At 45.7% G+C, this 19,504-nt stretch overlaps 1 protein-coding gene across 2 annotated transcripts in view; it reads left to right on the top strand.

The window, feature by feature from the left end:
* Nrde2 (NRDE-2, necessary for RNA interference, domain containing) overlaps positions 1-19,504 on the top strand; it is a 33,926-nt gene that overhangs the window by 4,627 nt on the left and 9,795 nt on the right. For both annotated transcript variants that reach the window (XM_050151504.1, XM_050151505.1), the window contains exons 2-9: positions 1,168-1,276; positions 2,251-2,484; positions 7,173-7,325; positions 11,570-12,020; positions 13,815-14,220; positions 15,932-16,065; positions 18,030-18,150; positions 19,193-19,368. In XM_050151504.1, the coding sequence (XP_050007461.1) occupies positions 1,168-1,276; positions 2,251-2,484; positions 7,173-7,325; positions 11,570-12,020; positions 13,815-14,220; positions 15,932-16,065; positions 18,030-18,150; positions 19,193-19,368 (1,784 nt within the window). The remainder of the gene's footprint in view (positions 1-1,167; positions 1,277-2,250; positions 2,485-7,172; positions 7,326-11,569; positions 12,021-13,814; positions 14,221-15,931; positions 16,066-18,029; positions 18,151-19,192; positions 19,369-19,504) is intronic.

The raw sequence follows: 19,504 nt of genomic DNA, 5'->3' as shown, positions 1-19,504 counted from the left end.
TCTGGAGAGATGGCTCAGTGGTTAGGAGCACTGATTGCTTTCTCAGAAGATCCAGGTTCAATTCCCAGCATCCACATGGCAGCTCACAGTTGTCTATAACTCCAGCTCCAGAGGATTTGACATCCTCACACAGACATACATGCAGGCAAGACGCCAATGCACATAAAATAAATAAATCATTAATAAAGAAGTTAGAAATTGTAGATAAGCCAGAGTTTTTAAACATTTAATCATACTACTCAGACGTAATCATTATTAATATTTATACATTTTGGTACTAAAGTTTGACATTTTATGGGCTTTTGTTTGTTTGTTTGTTTTTTTTTGAGACAGGGTTTCTTTGTAGCTCTGGCTGTTGCTGTTGTGGAACTGACTCTGTAGACCAGGCTGGCCTCGGACTCAGAGATCCCACTGCCTCTGTTTCCTGAGTGTTGGGGTTAAAGGTGTGTGCCATCGCGCCTGGCCCTTTTATTTTTATTTCCAAAGAATATTGTTGTAAGAAAAGGTTTGCTCTTGACTACACTAGTGTAGAACATGGAGTCTTTCTTGAGTGGTACCTTCTCTCTCCTGCTGGTAAGCGTGTGGACTTTTCCTGTTTTGGAAACAGGATCTTGCCGTGTTGCAGAGCGGGGCTGCATGCTGTAGCTCAGGATGGACTTGAGCTCATGGCCCTTGTTTCTGCCTCCCACGTGCTGGGTTCCAGGCATGTGCTGCCATGGATGGCTGGCTTTCTAACTTTTAGGAGTTTCCAAATGGAATTTGAGGGCTGGAGAGATGGTGCAGCAGGTTCGATTCCTGGGACTCGTGGTGGAAAGCGAGCACCGACTTTCCGAGACCAGCTGCGTTGACACGTTCAGACCCATTAGACGGCGGGTAGAGTGCATGAGCTCTTGCTATCTTTTAGGCCACGTTGGGTGTGTGGTTTTTGTTTAAGCCACAGCCCAATATTGCAAGAGCATTTCAATCTTAAATATTTTTAGAATGTGTTAAAGCGTGCCCTGTGAAATAAAAGTTTTATGGATTCCACTCTGTTCTGTGGACTGCCCAAGATTCTGGCTGATTGATAATGGCTGTAATTATGGATGCAGTGATAGGATGGGTGGTTTCCTGGTCTAGAAGGCCCATGGCACTAATGTCATTCATCTTTTCTCTCTTTTGCATGTGCAGAATTAGACTGGCTGAGCAACCCAAGCTTTTGTGTTGGGAATCTAACGTCTCTGAGCCAACGAACTGAAGAGGTCACAGCCCTTGCTGCTGAAGGGTCACCACTGACAAGGTACTTGTTTGACAGGTGGATTTAGCCTTGTGAACTGTTCATAGCCCCAGTGATGCTCCCGAGAAAACCCTGAGATGAAAGAACTGATAAGAGTTCGTCCTTTTGCTCAATGTCCAGGGGACCCGTGACCATCTTCCCTCACTTAACTCCTGTGAGTTCTGTGTCCCACCCCCACCTTTGTATAGCCGTGACAAAAGTACATGACACAGTTAGTGCCTATAATTAGGCCATGAGGGAAATGGCATCATTGTGACTCTCCAGTAACTTGATTGACCTCATTAGTGACCTTAAGAATATTGTTAATTTGGGTATTTCTTTAGTTTCATTTTCAACATTTAGATAAAAATAGCTGATATAAGGTAACAGAGGCTAAAGTCTCCTAAGCTCATTTGGGATCTAGATGACACACATCTTCCCTGGCTGTGAAGGAAGACTTTGTGTATCATTGAACTGAGAAGTGGACGTTCACAGTTACAGACTAGATGGCCTCATTAGCATGGTGAAGACATCATTCATACTCCACATACACAGGAAGCCCCTGGAATGATGGGTGATGACCAGGATGGAGTTTGTAATTGGTACAGTTCTGAGGAAGAAGAGCTGTTGTCACCTTTACAAAGAAGGACCTCAGTTAAACCTTTTTTCCTTTAGGATGTCCGCTGGGATAGTAACAGTCCCTAGTAATGCTGCCAGACAGTTTGCTAGAGGGACTGGTAGGTCACTTTCTCCATGAAAGCCGTGTACAATAGGAAAGCACAGGTATAGAGCCTTAGGATGGTGTCCTCACCTGTTTTGACTTTGGGTTCTGTCCTAAAGTCTCTAAGGCGAGTTTAACCCAGGAAGGTATTGTGTAGTGTACGAGCTAGTGGCGAGCGTGTGTCAGCACTTGTGCTTTTTTTGTACATTCTTTACTTATGTGTGATTTCCTCCTACTTCTCTCTTGAAAGTCGTCCCAAAGTTGATTTTCCCAACAGGAGCCCTCTGAGGTCAGCACTCTCCGGTGAGAGTGACACCGGCAGAGCAGCCGCCCGGCTTAGCAGAAACAAGAAGAGAGAGAAAAGGAAAAAGAGGAAACATCAGCACCGCAAGAAAACCAAGAGGACACACGAGCAGTCGAGCAGCGGTGGGTCTGAGTCAGACACAGATTCTGGGAAGGACAGGTCTTCCAGAAGCATCAAGGACAGGCAGAAGGAATCTGAGAAACCCAGGTGGGCGCTGCTTTCAGATACAGTGGTGTTTTAATTGCGATAGTTCTTTCTTGATATTGCCACAGTTAGACATTTGAATGATTCTTTAATCGGTTAGTTGATCAAAAGAGAGGCCTACTGTGGAACAGAGCCCAGCCTTGAACTCCTGATCCGACTGTTTCTCTCAAGTGGTGGGATTATTGGCAGGTGTTACCAAACCTGGCTTGATTCTGGGACGTGGCACATGTGCCATGCATTTGTGTACTGCCCGTGGAGTGGTAGGTTCCACACTTAGAGAGGGGCAGAGAAGTTCTGCGTCCCTCGCCTGGGTGTGTTCAGTTATTCCTGTGTACACACATGTACTACTTCCTTTTTGGTTAAAGTTAACCCAGTATTTAAATTACGACTTTTGTCCTTTCCTTTTCGTAGTTCATGTTTCTCTGGAAGCTCTGTTGATGACCACAGTATTCCCTTCTGTACGGCCTTGATTTCTTTCCATTCCCTTCTCTGCTTTCTACCTTGAGCAAGGTGTTCAAGTCCTACCTGGAACAGTGTGGGTGCTCAACATCGCTTTCCCTCTGCTTAGGTGAACATCCCACTCCATCGAGATGGATATTAGGTGGTATGTGAAGGCACCTGGATCAGGTGCTGGCCTGTTTAGATAAAATACCCTAGCCAAGCAACTAAAGGAGGAACAGTTTATTCCTGCTCACAGTCTAGAGTGTAGCCCATGGTGGCAGGGAGGTCACGGCAACAGGAGCTGAGGTCAGGTTGCACCAGAAGGAAGAGGTAGATGCCTGCTACTGCTCGGCTCTCTTGCTCCCTTTCCTTCGGTGCAGGGCTCAGGCCAGGAAACAGTGCAGTTCAGTTTTCGGGCGAATCTTCCCACCTCAGTCAATCTGGCCAAGGAAATGGCTGCCAGGTATTCCTAGAGGCTACCCAGATCATCTAGCTGATTCCGTACAGTTGTCTGACTTGACAGTCAGTGTGAACTATCACACTCCCCGATTTATTACTTATTTAATCTTTTCTTCTTGTGTGTGTGTGTGTTTTTAAAACATTTATTTAACATTATTTTAACTTTATTTTATGTGCATTGGCATCTTGGCATCAGATCTCCTGGAACTGGAGTTACAGACAAGTTGAACTGCCATGTGGGTGCTGGGAATTGAACCTGGGTCCTCTGGAAGAGCAACCAATGCTCTCAACCACTGGGCCATCTCTCCAGCCCCTTCTTGTGTGTTTTATAAGAGAGAAATGATAGTTTTTTTCCTCAATGGCACACATTAAGAATGTAATGCCATTGAGATTTTTGCATCTCTTTGGGGATTTTTTACTTTTGTTGTGTACTTGGGAGCCCTGCTGATGTTAGAGAGCCAGGCTTCTTTTTAATTTTATGGGTAGGAGTGTTTTGCCTGCACTTCTGTATTCTGTATGTGTGCCTGATACCTGTGGAGGTCAGAAGAGGGTGTTACATCCCTTGGAACTGGAGTTACAGATGGTTGTGAGCTGCCATGTGGGTGCTGGGAACCAAACCCAGGTATCTGCAAGACCAGCCAGTGCTCTGAACCCTTGAGCACTGTCCAGCCCTATTACTTTAACAGTCTTTACAGTTTAATGTCTTTAGATTGAGCTACTGTGTTGTAGCTTCCAGAAACTTTCATTTCTCTCTCTTTTCTAGAGCTGAGGAAAAGCGATTTTAACAGATTTCTTAAGACCATGCGGCTACCATGAAAACTTGAAGGTGGTTAATTTCAGCCTTTGATGGACCATGTCCAAGAAAGTCTTTACAGCACGCTTGTTGTTGTAGTTGGTAATTTTTGAGACTTGGTCTCATGTAGCCCAGGCTGGCTTGAACTCTTGCTCCCATCTGCTAAGCCGAATCTCACAGGCGTGCACACCACAGCCAGCTTCAGATCCTAATAACATGGCTGTTGTTCTTGTGTGAGAAGGCCAGAGGTGCATGCTGGGTTTCCTGTTTGATCGCTGTCCTTGTTATCCTTAGAGAGAGGTCTCGCACAGACCAGCTGGACTGTCTGACCAGTGAGCTTCAGGGGCTCTCCTGTCTGTGCACTGGGGTTAGAGGAATGTGCAGCTGTGACCAGTGTTTTTTTGTGGGTGCTGGGAACCTACAATTGGGTTTCATGTGTTTGCAGCAAGCATTTTACTCACTGGGCTATCTACCCATTTCCCTGGTACATTTCCTTTAGGTCATTTTATTGAATAATTTTATTAAGATAAAAGATTGTTCTAATCTTAGGCTTTTGTATTCTTACCAACTTTTATTTTGATTCTGGGAAAGCTGAGTCGGGAGAAGTGTTTGTTTCCATACAGTAAGGACTCAGATATTAGTGAGTTGTGAGTGACTTTCCATGATGTCAGGAGAGTGGGTTCATGGAGGGTGGCACACCATGTGGGACTCTACTTCAGGGGATCAAGGGACAAATTCCCCAGAGGTGACAACCACTAATTGACCTTTGTTTCCTGGGGTGAGCTCTTTAGCACGAAGTGGAGGCAGTGTCTTGTGCACAGCGGAAACCACACCCCTCATCCATCTTCCAGCTCCAGTCCCCCCTAGGGAGAGACGAGTGCTCACTTCCTCCCCAGGGGCGCTGCTCCCGCCCTTTGTGTGTCCTCTGTGGTTAATGTTCCTTCTTTTGTATATGTATTTGCTTGTTTCCAACAGGCTTGCCCTCCTTCTGTTGCCCCTTAGGGTTTGGTAGAGAAACCCCACAGCAGGCAGTTGTAATTTCCTTCACTATGTGTTTTAACCCAAGGCTTGCCATTCAACAGTTATTTAGTGAGTAGTTATCTTATGTCCCTAAATTACTATTCCCTTATATTGCCTGCCTTGAAGGACCTAGGAGTCTCCAGAATCTGTAACTGTGCCTGGGTAGAGCTACAAAAGGTGGTTTTGCACGCCTTTAATCGCAGCACTCGGGAGGCAGAGGAGAGGCAGGTGGATCTCTGAGTTCGAGGCCAGACTGGGCTACAAGAGCTAGTTCCAGGATAGGCTCCAAAAGCTACAGTGAAACCCTGTCTCGAAAAACCAAAAAAAGAAAAAAAAAACTTGTCGCCTTATGAATTTATTTCTGCAGAGGAAAAAGGATGTTAGAGGCCAGAAAACCTTCCTTTCTGCTTTTCACTCCTCAGAGGTACTGCATTCATTTGTGTCAGTTCAAGAGACAATCAGGGTCTTATCTTTACTGGGAGCTCTCGCTGTTCTGCTCTTTCTGTAGGAGGCCCGGATGTACACAATGCTTAGATGAAGAATCTGAGACCGTGCCAGAGCGATGCTGGAGATGCAGCAAGTCATGGCATGTCTTAGTTAGGGTCTCTATTGCTGTGAAGAGACATCATGCCCACAGCAGCTCTTATAAAGAAGACATTTAATTGGGACTGGCTTATAGTTTGAGAGGTTTAGTTCATTATCATCATGGTGGGACATGGCGGCATGCAGGCAGACATGGTGCTGGAGAAGGAGCTAAGAGTTTACATCTTGATCTGCGGGCAACAGGAGGTGAACTGGGTGTTGTGGCTGGAGCATATATGGGACCGCAAAGTCCACCCCCACAGCGGCACACTTTCTTCCACAAGGCCACACCTCCTAATAGCGTCACTCCCTATGGCCAAGCCTTCAAACACACAAGTCAGTGGGGGCCATTCCTATTAAAACCACCACTTGGCATTTTAAAAAAGCATTCACTTGTAATAAAATGTTTGAAGACTTTTAAAATAAGTTAGGTGAGGTAAGGGCAGTGCACTTTAATGTAAAGTCTTGTCACCTTTGGCCAGGTGGTTGTGTCCTTTGCCTAGTGCTCTAAAGTGTCTTAGAGCAGGAATAATTTTTCCCTAAGCCTTGTTTAGGAAATGCATTTGCAGTTGTCATGGTTTGAATGAGAATGGTCTCCATAGGCTTGTATTTACTTTGTTCCCAGGTGGTGAAATTGTTTGGGAAGGATTAGAAGGTTTGACTTGTGTCACTGGGGGAGGGCTTTAAGTTTCAGAAACCCCATCATGAACAGTTAGTTTTCTTTCTCTGCCTCATGGTTGTTATCTCAAGATGTGAAGTCTCAGCTACTGCCCCAATGCCATGTTCCCTGCCATGATAGGCATGGACTCTAGCCTTCGGAAACTCTAAGCCCCAACAGACTCTTTCTTTTATAAGTTGCCCTGGTCATGGTGTCTTCACAACAATAGGAAAGTATCTAAGACAATAGTTATAGGCATTTAAATATTTGTATACGTTTACTTGTTTATTTCCCAGGACTTCCTGCTAGGACCAGTAAGCTGGACTTCTTTCTCTTTTTGTATTTTTTTTTTTGTTTGTTTTTGTTTTAACACAGCATTTTACTAAGTTGCCCAGCAGGCCTAGAGTTTACGATCCTCTTTCCTCAGACTTATGAGTAGCTCGGACTGTATAGGCCTGTGCTGCCAGATCTGGCTGAAATGAAATCTTTCAAAGGAATGCCTGTATCCTTCAGGGTGTTACTGAGATGGCTTCTCTTCTTGATCAAGTATCATTTTGTGGTTGTAGGTGTGGCCTCATTTTTGAGCCCTTCCCATAGAGAAAGCTTCTTCTCTCTTTTCTTCTTCTGCTCATTGCCGGTGTGGTTATATGTGTACCTGGGTGCTTTTGATGTCATGAGGGTCTGGCAGCTTTAGCCTGCGTATAGTTTTAAATCTCCTCTCCCTTCTTTGTCTGATAGTCAGGGAAGTGATGCTGTTGGTGCTGCTGCTGCTGGACACCGGTCCATTTGGCTGGAAGACATTCAGACTCTGGCAGAAGTCTTCATGACAGATAGGAAACCAGATCCTGCCAACTGGGAGTATAAATCTCTTTACCGAGGGGATATAGCAAGGTAAGTATTGTGTCCTTGGTCTGCTTGGTAGGTCTCGGTCTCTCTCTCTCTCTTCCTCCTCCTCCTCTTTTTTCTATTAGAAGTAACATCTTTCTCCTTTGGCTCTCTCAGTACTTCTGTCTTACTCTCACAGATTCTTGTGTTTTACCCATTGTCGAGCTGTAAAGGCACACGTCCCTTCTGTATTTTAAAATGAATGCTTTAGCTGGAAGGTCATTTTGGGTTAATTTTATCCCTGGCACATAGCATAGTGCCTGGCCGAGTGGGTGTTCAATAAATGTTTGTTCAGGAATAAATCTAAAAATACCTTATAATAATTAACTTTGGTAGGGTATCCAGGAACTCTTTGGTCTGATCTATGTGCCATATGAGAAAGTGGCAAGATCATTTTTATTTATTTATTCAGGCCCACACATATGCCATTTAACAAATGACATTTGATGGTAATGCCTTTGTCACATTATTTCTAGCAGACACCAGCAGAGAGTCATAAAAGTAGGGGGTGGCATTTTGCTTCAGTAATGGTTAGAACTCTTTCTTGTAATCTGTCAAACATATTTGAAAAAAATATGCAGGGTGGTGCATTCCTTTAATCCCAGCTACTTGTGAGGCTAAGGCATGATTGTCAGTCTGAGGGGACTGCTGCTCCCAAAGAACAGCAACAGTGAAACAAAATCTGAGTGTTTACTGACTCCCTGTAGACAGTTGGGACTTTGTAGGTCTTGGTACATAAAGAACAAAGGTGCCACCCCTGCTCCCAGTTCCCAGGTCTTAAAGACCCAAGGTATTGACCCTGGGATTTAAACTCTGAGACCTTGGTGTTCAGTTTTCTTTTCGTTTGTTTGATGTCTGTTTTGAATGGGTAGATTTCAGCCTCCAGTGTGTGACTGTATCTCCTGTGTACTCGAGTCTCACTCATCTTGAGGAGCCGCCCTGCCAGTGTCCTTCACTCTAATACATAGGGCTGTGCTTGTTGACTCTTCTTCCTGCTCCTTCCCCACCTATCTAGTTTATTTATTTGCACTGGATTCATTTGAATTCATGACATTCATTGAAATTCTTAAGTTTGTGTGGGTTTCAGCTTCTGGGGTCAAGGGGAGCCAGTAGGTGATTTGATAAGGATCTTATAGGAAACATACCTTCATTGGGGTAACGTTGCCTTAATTACATACTAAGTTCTACTCAACTCAAGATTCTTGGACAAGTGATGAATGAGATGTACTCTAATGTTGAGCAGTATGGAAGTGTTAAATTATGCTTCACCCATACAGTTTGAAGGCAATAAAAACTATATTCTTGAGTCTGGTAGATGACTCAGCAGGTAAAGGTCCTTGCCACCAAGTCTGACAACCTGAGTTAGAGGTTCAGGACCCACATGTTGGAAGGAGAGACCCACTTCCCACAAGTTGTCCACTGACCTCCATGGGTCACTGTGGCACGCACCTCCCTGCAATGTAATTAGAAACTGGAGAGATGGCTCAGTGGTTAGGTCCTGTGTTCAATCCCCCTCCTGCAACCATATGGTGGCTCACAACCATTTGTAATGGAATATGATGCCCTCTTCTGGTGTACAGATGTGCTTGCACACAGAACACTCATACATACAACACTTACATAAATAAACGTAATTAAAAGTTGCAGTCTTGAAGGGACTGGAGAGATGGCTTAGTGGTTAAGAGTGCTGGCTGCTTTTCCAGAGGTCCCAGATTCAATTTCCAGCACCCATGAAAGAAAAGGAAAAAAAAATATTCTTGAAGAGTAATTGTGTTGAAGTGTATAAAAGCAGTGGGGAAGGTTCAGAGCTATATGATAGCTTTTAAAAGGATGTGTACATACAGCCATATCCAGAAGTAGGTATCTGTAAACAGTGGGACTTTATTTTCCTTCACGTCTCTATTACTTTGTTATTCATTTTTAGTTTTATTCTATGTGTAAGGGTGTTTTGTGTTCATGTGTATCTGTGCACCATGTGTGTGCAGTGCCCATGGAGGCTAGAAGAAGGTGTCAGATCCTCTGGGACTTGAACTACAGATGATTGTGAGCTATACCATGTGGGTGCTGGGAATCAAACTCAGGTCCTCTGGAAGAGTAGCCAGTGCTCTAAACCGCTGAGCTATGTTCAGTCCTCCTACCCCCCAGTTTGTCCTTTGGAGCTGAAGAGTCTGTTCTTTCAGGATCTCGTCATGGCTGCCTTTGGCCATGAGCTTCTAGCTCTGCTGATCAAGTCGCTCTGCATGGAATTCCATGGTAATTCCGCCATCCTACAAACCTTTTCTTTTGGATAACACTGGGTTTTTCAGTCTAATTACTTTAATACTCAAGATTTGCTATCATGGTGTTCAGACCTTGGCAAGATTTAGGAGAACTGTGTTTGAGAAAATATTTCCCTGAATTGGAATTCCCATCACTAGAGCAGGGATGGAGGGACAAGGCACACAGAAAAGGCAGCTGTTGGCAGTGGAGAAAGCAAAGAGGCAGAAAAGCCCAGGCTTGTCTGGGCGTCTTGGAGTTGATAAGGTGGTGGCATCTCTCCCCTATCCTTTTCTTTCTACGTGGCATTTTATTTTGCAGAATTTCACATACATGGCAAAAGTAGGAAGGATTCTATACTAGTATACACCTCCAACATTCTGCCTCTGACACCCGCTCATGCTTGCCTCCTGACCCGCCTGTCCATCAACCCATCTAAGGTTTGGACACATTTCAAAATGAGCCACAGACAGCACAGCACACTGTCTCCTAAGTATGCATATTAGTAACTAGACTTCAGAGCTTTTTAGGGCTTTTCTTTGGTCTAAATTTACGTGCGATTAATCTTTAGTCTTGCATATTGCTGAATACCTACACCTGTGTAACCGTGATCTCTGACACCCACACAGCTCTTCGTGCTCCTCCAGGTAGCTCACACCCCACGGGTGGGGGAGCAGTGTTTGCTGCTGTCATCTCATCTTCTGTTGGTCTTGTCTGCCTAGAATGTTGTAAGTGGGATTACACAGCATGTATGCTCCTGTGCCTGGCTTTTTTCACTCAGCATGGTGTTTCTGAAATCTAGCATGTGGCATTTGTCAGAAGCTTGTCTCATATATTATTCTATTTTATGATGTTACTGCTACTTGTTATGAGTTCTTCTGTTGATGACCACCTGGGTTCTTTCCATTTTTAGCTGCTGAGAATCTTTGAGTACAAGTCTTTGTGTAGACATGTGGTTTATTTTCTTTTGGGCAAATACCTTGGAATAGATTTGCCAGGTCACAGGGTGTGTGTATTTAGTTTTTTTAAAAGATTTATTTATTTATTATATATTATCTATACAGTGTTCTGTCTGCATATATGCCTACAGGCCAGAAGAGGGTGCCATATCTTAGTATAGAGGGTTGTGGTTGCTGGGAATTGAACTCAGGACTTCTGGAACAGCAGGCAGTGCTCTTAACCGCTGAGCCATCTCTCCAGCTGTGTGTTTAGTTTTTTAAGGTACTGCCATACCTTTCCCACCAGCAACAGGTGAGAGCTGTGCTCACAGCATTTGATGCTGTCCATCGTGAAAGGTTCAGTCACCTGGGGTGTGTGCTGTGCCCCAGCCTGGTTTATTTGGTCATTTCCAGGAGGGCTACTGATACTGAATGTTTCATGCATATTTTGCCTCTATGTCTCCTTGTGTGAGATGTCAGTTCACGCTCTTGCGCTGTTTTTAGTTGGGTCATTTGCTGACAGTTGTACACAGGTTTTGTGAGTCTCTGCGTGTTCTGTAAAAACACTTTAGAGCCCAGCAACCTCTTTTCCTTCATAGTAGAAAAGAACCAAATGCTATTTCCTTTGGCTCACTTAAAAAGAAAGAATCTTAAACTGTAGGCTGCCCTCTGAAGCCTGAAGCAGGGTATAGCATAGCACCGGGGAGGGGAACAATTGACCTGACAGACAGGTGCTCCGGGTTCCTGGTTTCAGGACGCTCATTTAAGAATGGGCATAAGGCTGTGATAAGCAAGTGATATAATGTATGTGACAGACCCCAGCTTCAGAGAAACATATAGATCTAGAAGGCTTAGTCTTAAATCCTTAGAGGTGTCACCAGCAGGTTGAAGAACAAGGAGAACTCAAGCCAGGCAGAGTAAGGCTGACGGCCAATCTCTTGGGGCTCTTGTCTATTCAAGGTGAATGCATAAGAATTAGGTCTCAGGATGTTCAGCTGCACACAGGGAACAGGCCACACATCTTTTCTCAACAGCTTGTTTTCTTTCTCTAATCAGGTACAAGAGGAAAGGAGACTCCTGCCTGGGCATTAATCCTAAGAAACAGTGTATATCTTGGGAAGGGACTTCTGCAGTTAAGAAGCATGCACACAAGCACCTGGAGCGCTATTTTACCAAGAAGAGTGTGGGATTAATGCGCACTGAGGGGATTGCTGTGTGTGCTAACACCGAGCCTCCCTCCTCTGAGCCAGTCCCATTTATCCCAGTGAAGGACTCTGCTGATGTGGCTGCTCCTGTTGCAACATGGCTGAATCCTCTGGGGATTTATGATCAGTCAACTACACAGTGGTTACAAGGACAGGGTCCACTAGAGCAAGAACCAAAGCAGCCAGACTCACAGCGGGACAGGGAGAGCGCTGTTCTTAAGGCCAGAGTGGAGGAGTTCAACAGAAAAGTGCGGGAGAATCCTCGGGATACTCAGCTGTGGATGGCCTTTGTAGCTTTCCAGGTAAGTGCCACTGTCCTGGTTCTCTTCCTTTGAAATGGTGATTCTGGTTTGGAGCTGATCCATTTGCTCTGTAGCATCCATTCACCCATGCATGCATGCATGCATCCATCTGGTGGTACTGGGGATTGAACCCAGGATCTTGCATATGCAAGCATTCTACCATTGACCTCCCAAGCTCTTTTTTACTTTATTTTGAGCCAAGGTCTAAGTTGCCCAGGCTGGCCTTGAACTAGCCATACTCCTGCCTCTGCCACCAAAGTAGTTGGGATTATAGGTATGCACCAATACACTTGGTCCTGTCCTGTAGTACTTTTTGAACTGCTCTGAAAAAACTTGGGCCTGGCTTCTTGTTAGTTGTAGCCTTTGACCTGAGCTTGCTCAGAGTTCAGTGAAGAAGCCCAATCCTCTGAGGAATACATGCAGCGTAGGGTAGGGATGCTGTGTTATCTGGGAGTGGAGTAAACTGAATAGATTAAAATCTTCCTTCCCTCCCTCCCTTCCTTCCTTCCTTCCTTCCTTCCTTCCTTCCTTCCTTCCTTCCTTCCTTCCTTCCTTCCTTCCTTCCTTCCTTCCTTCCTTCCTTCCTTCCCAGCCTTGTTTTCACCATGTCTCTTTATTGCTTTATGTTTATCGACTTATTTATTTTTAAGGATTTATTTATTTATTTTGTTTACAGTGTTCTGACTGTATGTCTGCCTCGAGGCCAGAAGAGGGCCCCAGATTTCATTACAGATGGTTGTGAGTCACCTTGGGGTTGCTGGGAATTGAACTCAGGACCTCTGGAAGAACAATCAGTGCTCTTAACCTCTGAGCCATCTCTCCAGCCCCCAGAATGTTTCTTTTTTTAGTGGGGCTTGGGGTGTGGAGTGTGGTTGGAGGGGCTGGGGATGAGCGTAGGGGTGAGTGGCTGTAGGGTTGCTGCTGGGATGGCACCCAGGGCCACATAGATGAGCACTCTCACTGATTGGGATCTCAGCCCAGGAGTGCAGTTTGGGGAGAAAGGCTGAGGACAAGGCAGCCCTGGAGTGCAGAGCACACAAGTGAGGGCACAGACCAGGAAGACAGGTCTGCTCGGAGTTCCTGACTTAGAGGCTGTGACCCATGTCCTAGTATGCACAGCTGTATCTTGTCATTTGTTTCGTTTTTGAGTAGTTAGTAGATTATGGCTGTTTTATTGGTGATATTGGTTCTGTCCTGTTCATGCCCTGTGCTAGTTATTGATGTATAAAACCATGTTGAGAACGACATGGAGGCTAAAGAGAGCTCAGTGGCTAAGAGCTCTTGCTGCATAGTTATGAGGACCAGAATTCAGATCCAGTACCCATGTAACAAGCAAGACATCTGTGTATACCTGTTACTCATCTCTAAGGTTGTGTGTGTGTGTCCCCATCTGTCTGTCTACAGAAAAAAGAGGCTTGCTGGAGAGATCCTGCGTCAGGAATAAGGCAGAGTGTGATAAAGGAGGACAGCTGACATCCTCTTCCAGTCAACAAGTATACACAGGCACATGTGCCTACACACATGCACATATAGTAATAATGTCTCAAAGCCCAGAATGACAAGGGCAGACAGCTCTGGAGATATAAAGGTAGAATACAGCAGGTGTCACAGGCACCCAGGAACTGTGTGTTTACTAAAAGGACTTGTCATAAGTAAGTGGTTTATCAACGGAATCTCACTGGTAGCCCAGTGTAAAAGCAGGAACTCCCTGAGAGTGCTGCAGCCTGAGCACGGTCGAACTGAGGAGCACATGCGTGTAGTTTGCATTAGTAAGCCGTTGTCGTTGTTGTTTAGGATGAGGTCATGAGGAGCCCTGGCCTGTATGCCCTTGAGGACGGAGAGCAGGAGAAGCACAGGAAGTCCCTGAAGCTCCTCCTGGAGAAGAAGCTGGCTGTGCTAGAGCGGGCCATTGAGAGCAACCCAAGCAGTGTGGACCTGAAGCTCGCCAAGCTGCAGCTGTGTGCGGAGTTCTGGGAGCCCAGTGCGTTGGCCAAGGAGTGGCAGAAGCTCCTCTTTCTGCACCCCAACAACACGGACCTGTGGCAGCGCTACCTCTCCTTTTGCCAGAGTCAGTTTGGCACCTTCTCTGTGTCCAAACTCCACAGTCTGTACGGCAAGTGCTTGAGTACCTTGTCTGCTGTTAAGGATGGCAGCATCTTGTCCCACCCGGTACTGCCGGGCACAGAGGAGGCCATGTTTGGTAAGGAGATAAACAGAAGTGGTTGTGTGGGAGGATTTCGTTTTTGTTTGGCTTAATGCTTATTTTAGAAAGGTCTAAATTATCAGAGCAGATTTTTTTTTTTTTATTTCAAGCAAGCATTACCACTCTGGCTATGACAGGTGGGTAGGTAGGATGCTAGAGCCTGCTCGGCTCACAGGGTAGGCGGGTAGATGTTAGAGCTAGCAGAGTTAGAAAAAGATGGACTGGACACCTTTTCTATTTTATCACCAAGTAAACTATTCCAGTCTTAGTTGCTTTGGCTGCCAGTGGTCATATCCGTTGAGACCCCAGTTACAGGGCGTCTGGCAGGGAGGGATATGAATCTTTACTACATACAAGTAAGTGACTGGGATTAAATGTTAATGTTTTTGGTGTGTCCCTTAAGGGTCTTGGCAGCCGTGAGGTACAGCAGGCAGCATATTATGCAGTAGGTGGAGAATGTCACTCTTCAGCTTGGGTTCTGGATTTACCCTTTATTGTGACATTGTGCAGATTCTGATCTGGGACAATGTGCACATTTCTGAACCTGTTCGAGCTTGTTCCTTATTGGGAATAGCAGAATAACATTTGCTTTACAAGACCATTGTGAACACGGAGTGAGATAATGCATGATGTACCTGCATATGACAAGCGCTTATTTCTTTGAAACCCCTGTTAGTAAGAATTAATTATCATTGACATTTAGAGACACAGATGCGTTGCTCTAGAAATAATAGTCGTTCCCCACACTGACAGAGAATCTTGTATTTGGGGCTAGAAGGTACAGTTCCATGCATATGTGATCCCCTAGGTCTAATCCATAACACCAAGACTAAATAAATGACATGAAAGTGTCTCATTTGATATTGTTCATGATATGCTTCTATAGCGTAGTGCTACTTAGTGAATGGAATTACACCACCATTAATATGAGCTGAACGTTTCAAATGTGGAGTTGTGGTCTGTTCATTCTTGGCTGAAGAGATGGTGAATGAATGGTGAATAATGCCATCTAGTGATGGACTGAGTTCAGCTCCTTGCCTTCTCACAGAAATGGATGCCATCCCCGTTTCTCTTGTAATAGTCAATTTGAGTATTGGATAGCTAACATTCAGGCCTACATTTTTAGCTTATTTTAGGATATATATATGGCTGTATTGTTAAAATTTGTGTTTTGTGTAGTTTTGTACAAAAAATAGAAAAACTACACTTTGATTACAGTACTGTTACTATTTTATTTGTTTATTAAAAAAATTTAAGCTGGGCATAGTGGTGTATACCTGTAGTCAGCACTATGGAGGCAAGGGCAGGAGGATCTCTTGAGTTTGGGGCCAGTGTGGTCAATGGAGTGAGTTCGAGGACAGTAAGGGCTACACAGAGAAACCCTGTCAAAAACCAAAAAGAAAAAAATTAGAATTTTCAGATTTCTTTTTGTGTGTGTGTGCACATGTGCACAGGTACCCGAGGAAAGCAGCATGGGTGGTAGAGCCATTGGAAGTGCTTTATAGGTGGTTGTGGAAGCCATCTGACGTGGGTGCTAGGCACTAAGTTCAGGTCCTCTGGAAGAGCCGTCCCTCCAGCCTGTTCGTTCTTTTAAGTCAGGACCCTGAAGATACGGCAGCGGCTTGCAGGTGTTCAGTTGCGTTTTGGAAAATTCTGTTTTCTCGCTGCCGTCAACAAAGACCTGTCCCCTTTGTGCCTTCGCTTGCAGCACTATTTCTTCAGCAGTGCCACTTCCTGCGGCAGGCCGGCCACTCGGAGAAGGTCGTCTCTTTGTTCCAGGCCATGGTCGACTTCACCTTCTTCAAGCCTGACAGTGTAAAAGAGCTGCCTACCAAAGTGCAGGTACAGCACACACTGCCTCCCAGAAGTACTCCAGTGACCAAGGAGAATCCCTCCATGACGCAGTGACAGCACTGGGTCATGCTGGGTAGATCCTGGGCCCCTTCCTCCCAGATACAAGGTCACAGAGAGGGTGGCCTCCTTCCCCAGCAGCCTGTTTAAATGCAGCCCTGTGTCCACGGTTCTCAGCCATGTGGAGCCACGTGTCATTTTCTCTGTCTGGTCTGGGTTGTGTTGCTGCCTCTTCCTTGCCTCAAGTCTTCTCTTGTACGGTAGATGAGGTCAGACTGGGCATTCTGTCAGCAGTCCTCATCATGAAGGGCTTCGTCTTTGAGGTGACAGGAGACGTTTTCAGAGTTCACTCCAGGTGGTAATGTAACACAGCCTAAGAGCTATGCCGCTGTGAAAAACAACCACTTCTGTCTGTCCACTGAAGAAAACTCCATTTTCTGCTTCGGGAAGGGGTCTGGGGGCAGAGGGAGAGAACATCTGGATTCATGGTAGGCCTTCGGAAGAAGTTTTGAAAACTCAGGTCTCATGTGAACTGCCAGGGAAGACCATTTTTATCATGATGCTACATTTAGACAAACAAAATCAGGTTTAAAGAATTCCACCTGTTAATACTGGTGCAACTGCTATTTAACTAGCTATTTAACTAGCTATTTAACTAGCCTTCATATGAAGCAAGTTAATGTGCTGCAATGTTTTAATTCCATGCTGTGCTTCAGAAGTGGCTCTGGGGTGCTGTGGTGAGGATCTGAATCCTCCTGTCCTCACCCCTCTGTGATGAGAGCAGTTTCTGGTGGAACAACACTGCCCACACTAGCAGTGTTTCAAGGGCCCCTGCTGTGTTGCAGATGTTAGATCCCAGCAGCACAGTTCCCTAAGCATCTGCATGCAGCTCAGGGAGGCTACCTATTCAGCAGTGTTGCACATCTGCTGTCTCCCAGGAGATGACATCACCATGACTGTAGCAGCCTAAGATGAAACAGGTAGAGGCTGTAACACTGGTCTGTTTCGGTGGAATAAACCAGCTCGTTATACACACATAGCATACTCTTAAAGAATCAGCCTTTGTTTGAGTGTGTGATTTATTTATTTGTTTGTGGCAGTAATAGGAATTGAACCCAGACCTTTACAATTGGTAGACATTGGTTTTTGTTTGTTTTTAATATCACAGTCTCAAAAGCCGATCTGTAGTCTTTGCAGCCCATTTCCTGAGGGTGACGGGCACTCATTGGCTGTCCATGGCGGTGTCAGCACACTCACCCTGCCCTGCGACTCTCAGCCTATGATGTGCTCCCAGAAACTCGCTTGCCCTCCAAAGGTTCCTTCAGAAAGTTTCCATTAGAGTAGGTTTTGCTGCCGTGAAGTCCTGTTGCTGGTCGATAACAAGATCACTAGCAGGACCCGTCCCGCTCAGGGCTCCATTCCTCTGTTGGGGTGATTGCCTGCCTGTAAGTTGCTGTGCATACTGCAGATCCCACAGTCCAGAAGACAGTAGGGCCCGGCCTTCAAGTGCAGATGGCCTTGTCCCACAGGTACCTCCCTCCACACACCCGTGCCTAAGGCATAGACTGAGTTCCTGCTGTGTGCTGAGCTAGAGGTTAGGGTTCAGGATGATAGGAGCTGCCAGTGGTTAGACTGCACCAGCAGGGGCCAGAACTGGGAAACGCTTTCCTACTCAGCTGCAGACCCTTGTCACCAGACCTTGATCAGCTGTTCACAACCTGATCTTAGAAGTCACATATACCAGGGGTGGAGTAATGGGGTCTTGGAGGCTGCCTGCCAAAATAATTACTTTTTCTGTTGTGGTGTGTGTATCATGAATTGACTGTAAACATCAGTCGTACGATGTTTTAGGGATCCTACGCTCCCCAGATAGCAAACCACCAGGGCTTATTTGGCCTGATGACTTGAGAGTTTTGCTTGTGGTTGGCCTAACTTCTGTATTTAAACTTAAACAGGTGGAATTCTTTGAACCCTTCTGGGACAGCGGAGAGCCCCGTGTTGGGGAGAAGGGCGCCCGAGGCTGGCGGGCGTGGATGCACCAGCAGGAGCGTGGTGGCTGGGTGCTTGTCAATCCAGGTGAGTGCTTCCAGGAAGTTAGGGGCATACCTTTCTTCTGGGGTTAGGTTCCCCTTCATGACTTTCCCTGTAGAATGTCAGCAGACTTAACCAGAGCCCGTGGACTCCCATCTCAGCGTGCAGCATTCGGGGCCTCTGAGTGTTCTACAGTTGCTGTCACCATTTTGTGTCCCTCCTGCCAGGTCCAGTTTCTCCATCCCACAGCGTCACTTGTTTTTGCTGTTCATTTCTTTCCGAGCATGCGTTGTGGTGTAGGTCAGCCACAGTCTGTGTACCCTTCTCTGAGAAGTCAAGGCTCTTGTGTTGGCTGTGATGAGTAGGACTGCCCTGAGCACAGATGCCGAGGCCTTGTTGCTTGCCTTTGTGTGCATGCGTGTGAACCTCAATTCTCACCTTTCTGCAGCTGTGGTGGGAGCCTGGGAGCTTTATAAGATGCAGCCAAACTCTTGCTGGATGTGACCACTCGGTTTTCCTAAGCCCATATTTAATACCACATGTGCAGACTTAGGAAACAAAGTGAAATGCATTGTCGGATACCCTAAATTAACAAACAGTTTCAAATCAACCTGCAGTTATAAGTCATAATTAAAGGTATAAGGCCACTGGCTAAGAATCAGATTGGTTAACCAGTACAGTTATAAATTTTCATTTGTTTAAACTAATTACCTCTAGCTAGCTATTCTTAAAGTGAATTAAAATGAAATGAAATTATGAATCCAGTGAGTCACATGTAGGTGGTGGCAACATTAGGACAGATCATGTTTTTGTCATCTCAGCAAGTTCTTTTGGGCAGTGATATTCTAGAACTTCATTCTCCATTCTTGCCCCCCCCCCCCCAAACGCATTAAACACATCACCGTCCGTCCTTTATCTACTTGTTTTTCCTGGGACCCTCCCTGCTTCACGAGAGTCCTTGAGCCAGGGAGGCAGCATGGTTGTTCTGTCTGTGTGCCACATGCCCAGTGTAGCTGGCACAGAAGACCGACGGGGGTGATGTTGGCTGTACTTTCTGCTCCAGTGAAACAGATGTTTCCTTATCTAGATGAGGATGAGGAGGAGCCAGAAGAGGATGACCAGGAGATAAAAGATAAGACTCTGCCCAGGTGGCAGATCTGGCTTGCTGTTGAACGTTCTCGAGACCAGAGGCACTGGCGGCCCTGGCGTCCAGATAAGACCAAGAAGCAAACAGAAGAAGACTGTGAGGACCCCGAGAGACAGGCATGTACCCTTCACTACAGCAGAAAGCGCTCTCTCTCTCTTTCTCTCTCTCTCTCTGTCTCTCTCTGTCTCTGTCTCTCTCCAGTTATGCCTGGTAGCCAGAAGAGGGCATCAAGTACCCTGGCTTCTTATTCTC

Source organism: Alexandromys fortis, unplaced genomic scaffold (assembly GCF_014885135.2).
Source record: "Alexandromys fortis isolate MF-2015 unplaced genomic scaffold, M_Fortis_MF-2015_v1.1 scaffold_63, whole genome shotgun sequence".
NCBI classification, from domain to species: Eukaryota; Metazoa; Chordata; class Mammalia; order Rodentia; family Cricetidae; genus Alexandromys; species Alexandromys fortis.
The sequence above is the reverse complement of the archived record's forward strand: the minus strand, read 5'-3'. Positions and strand labels throughout refer to the sequence as shown.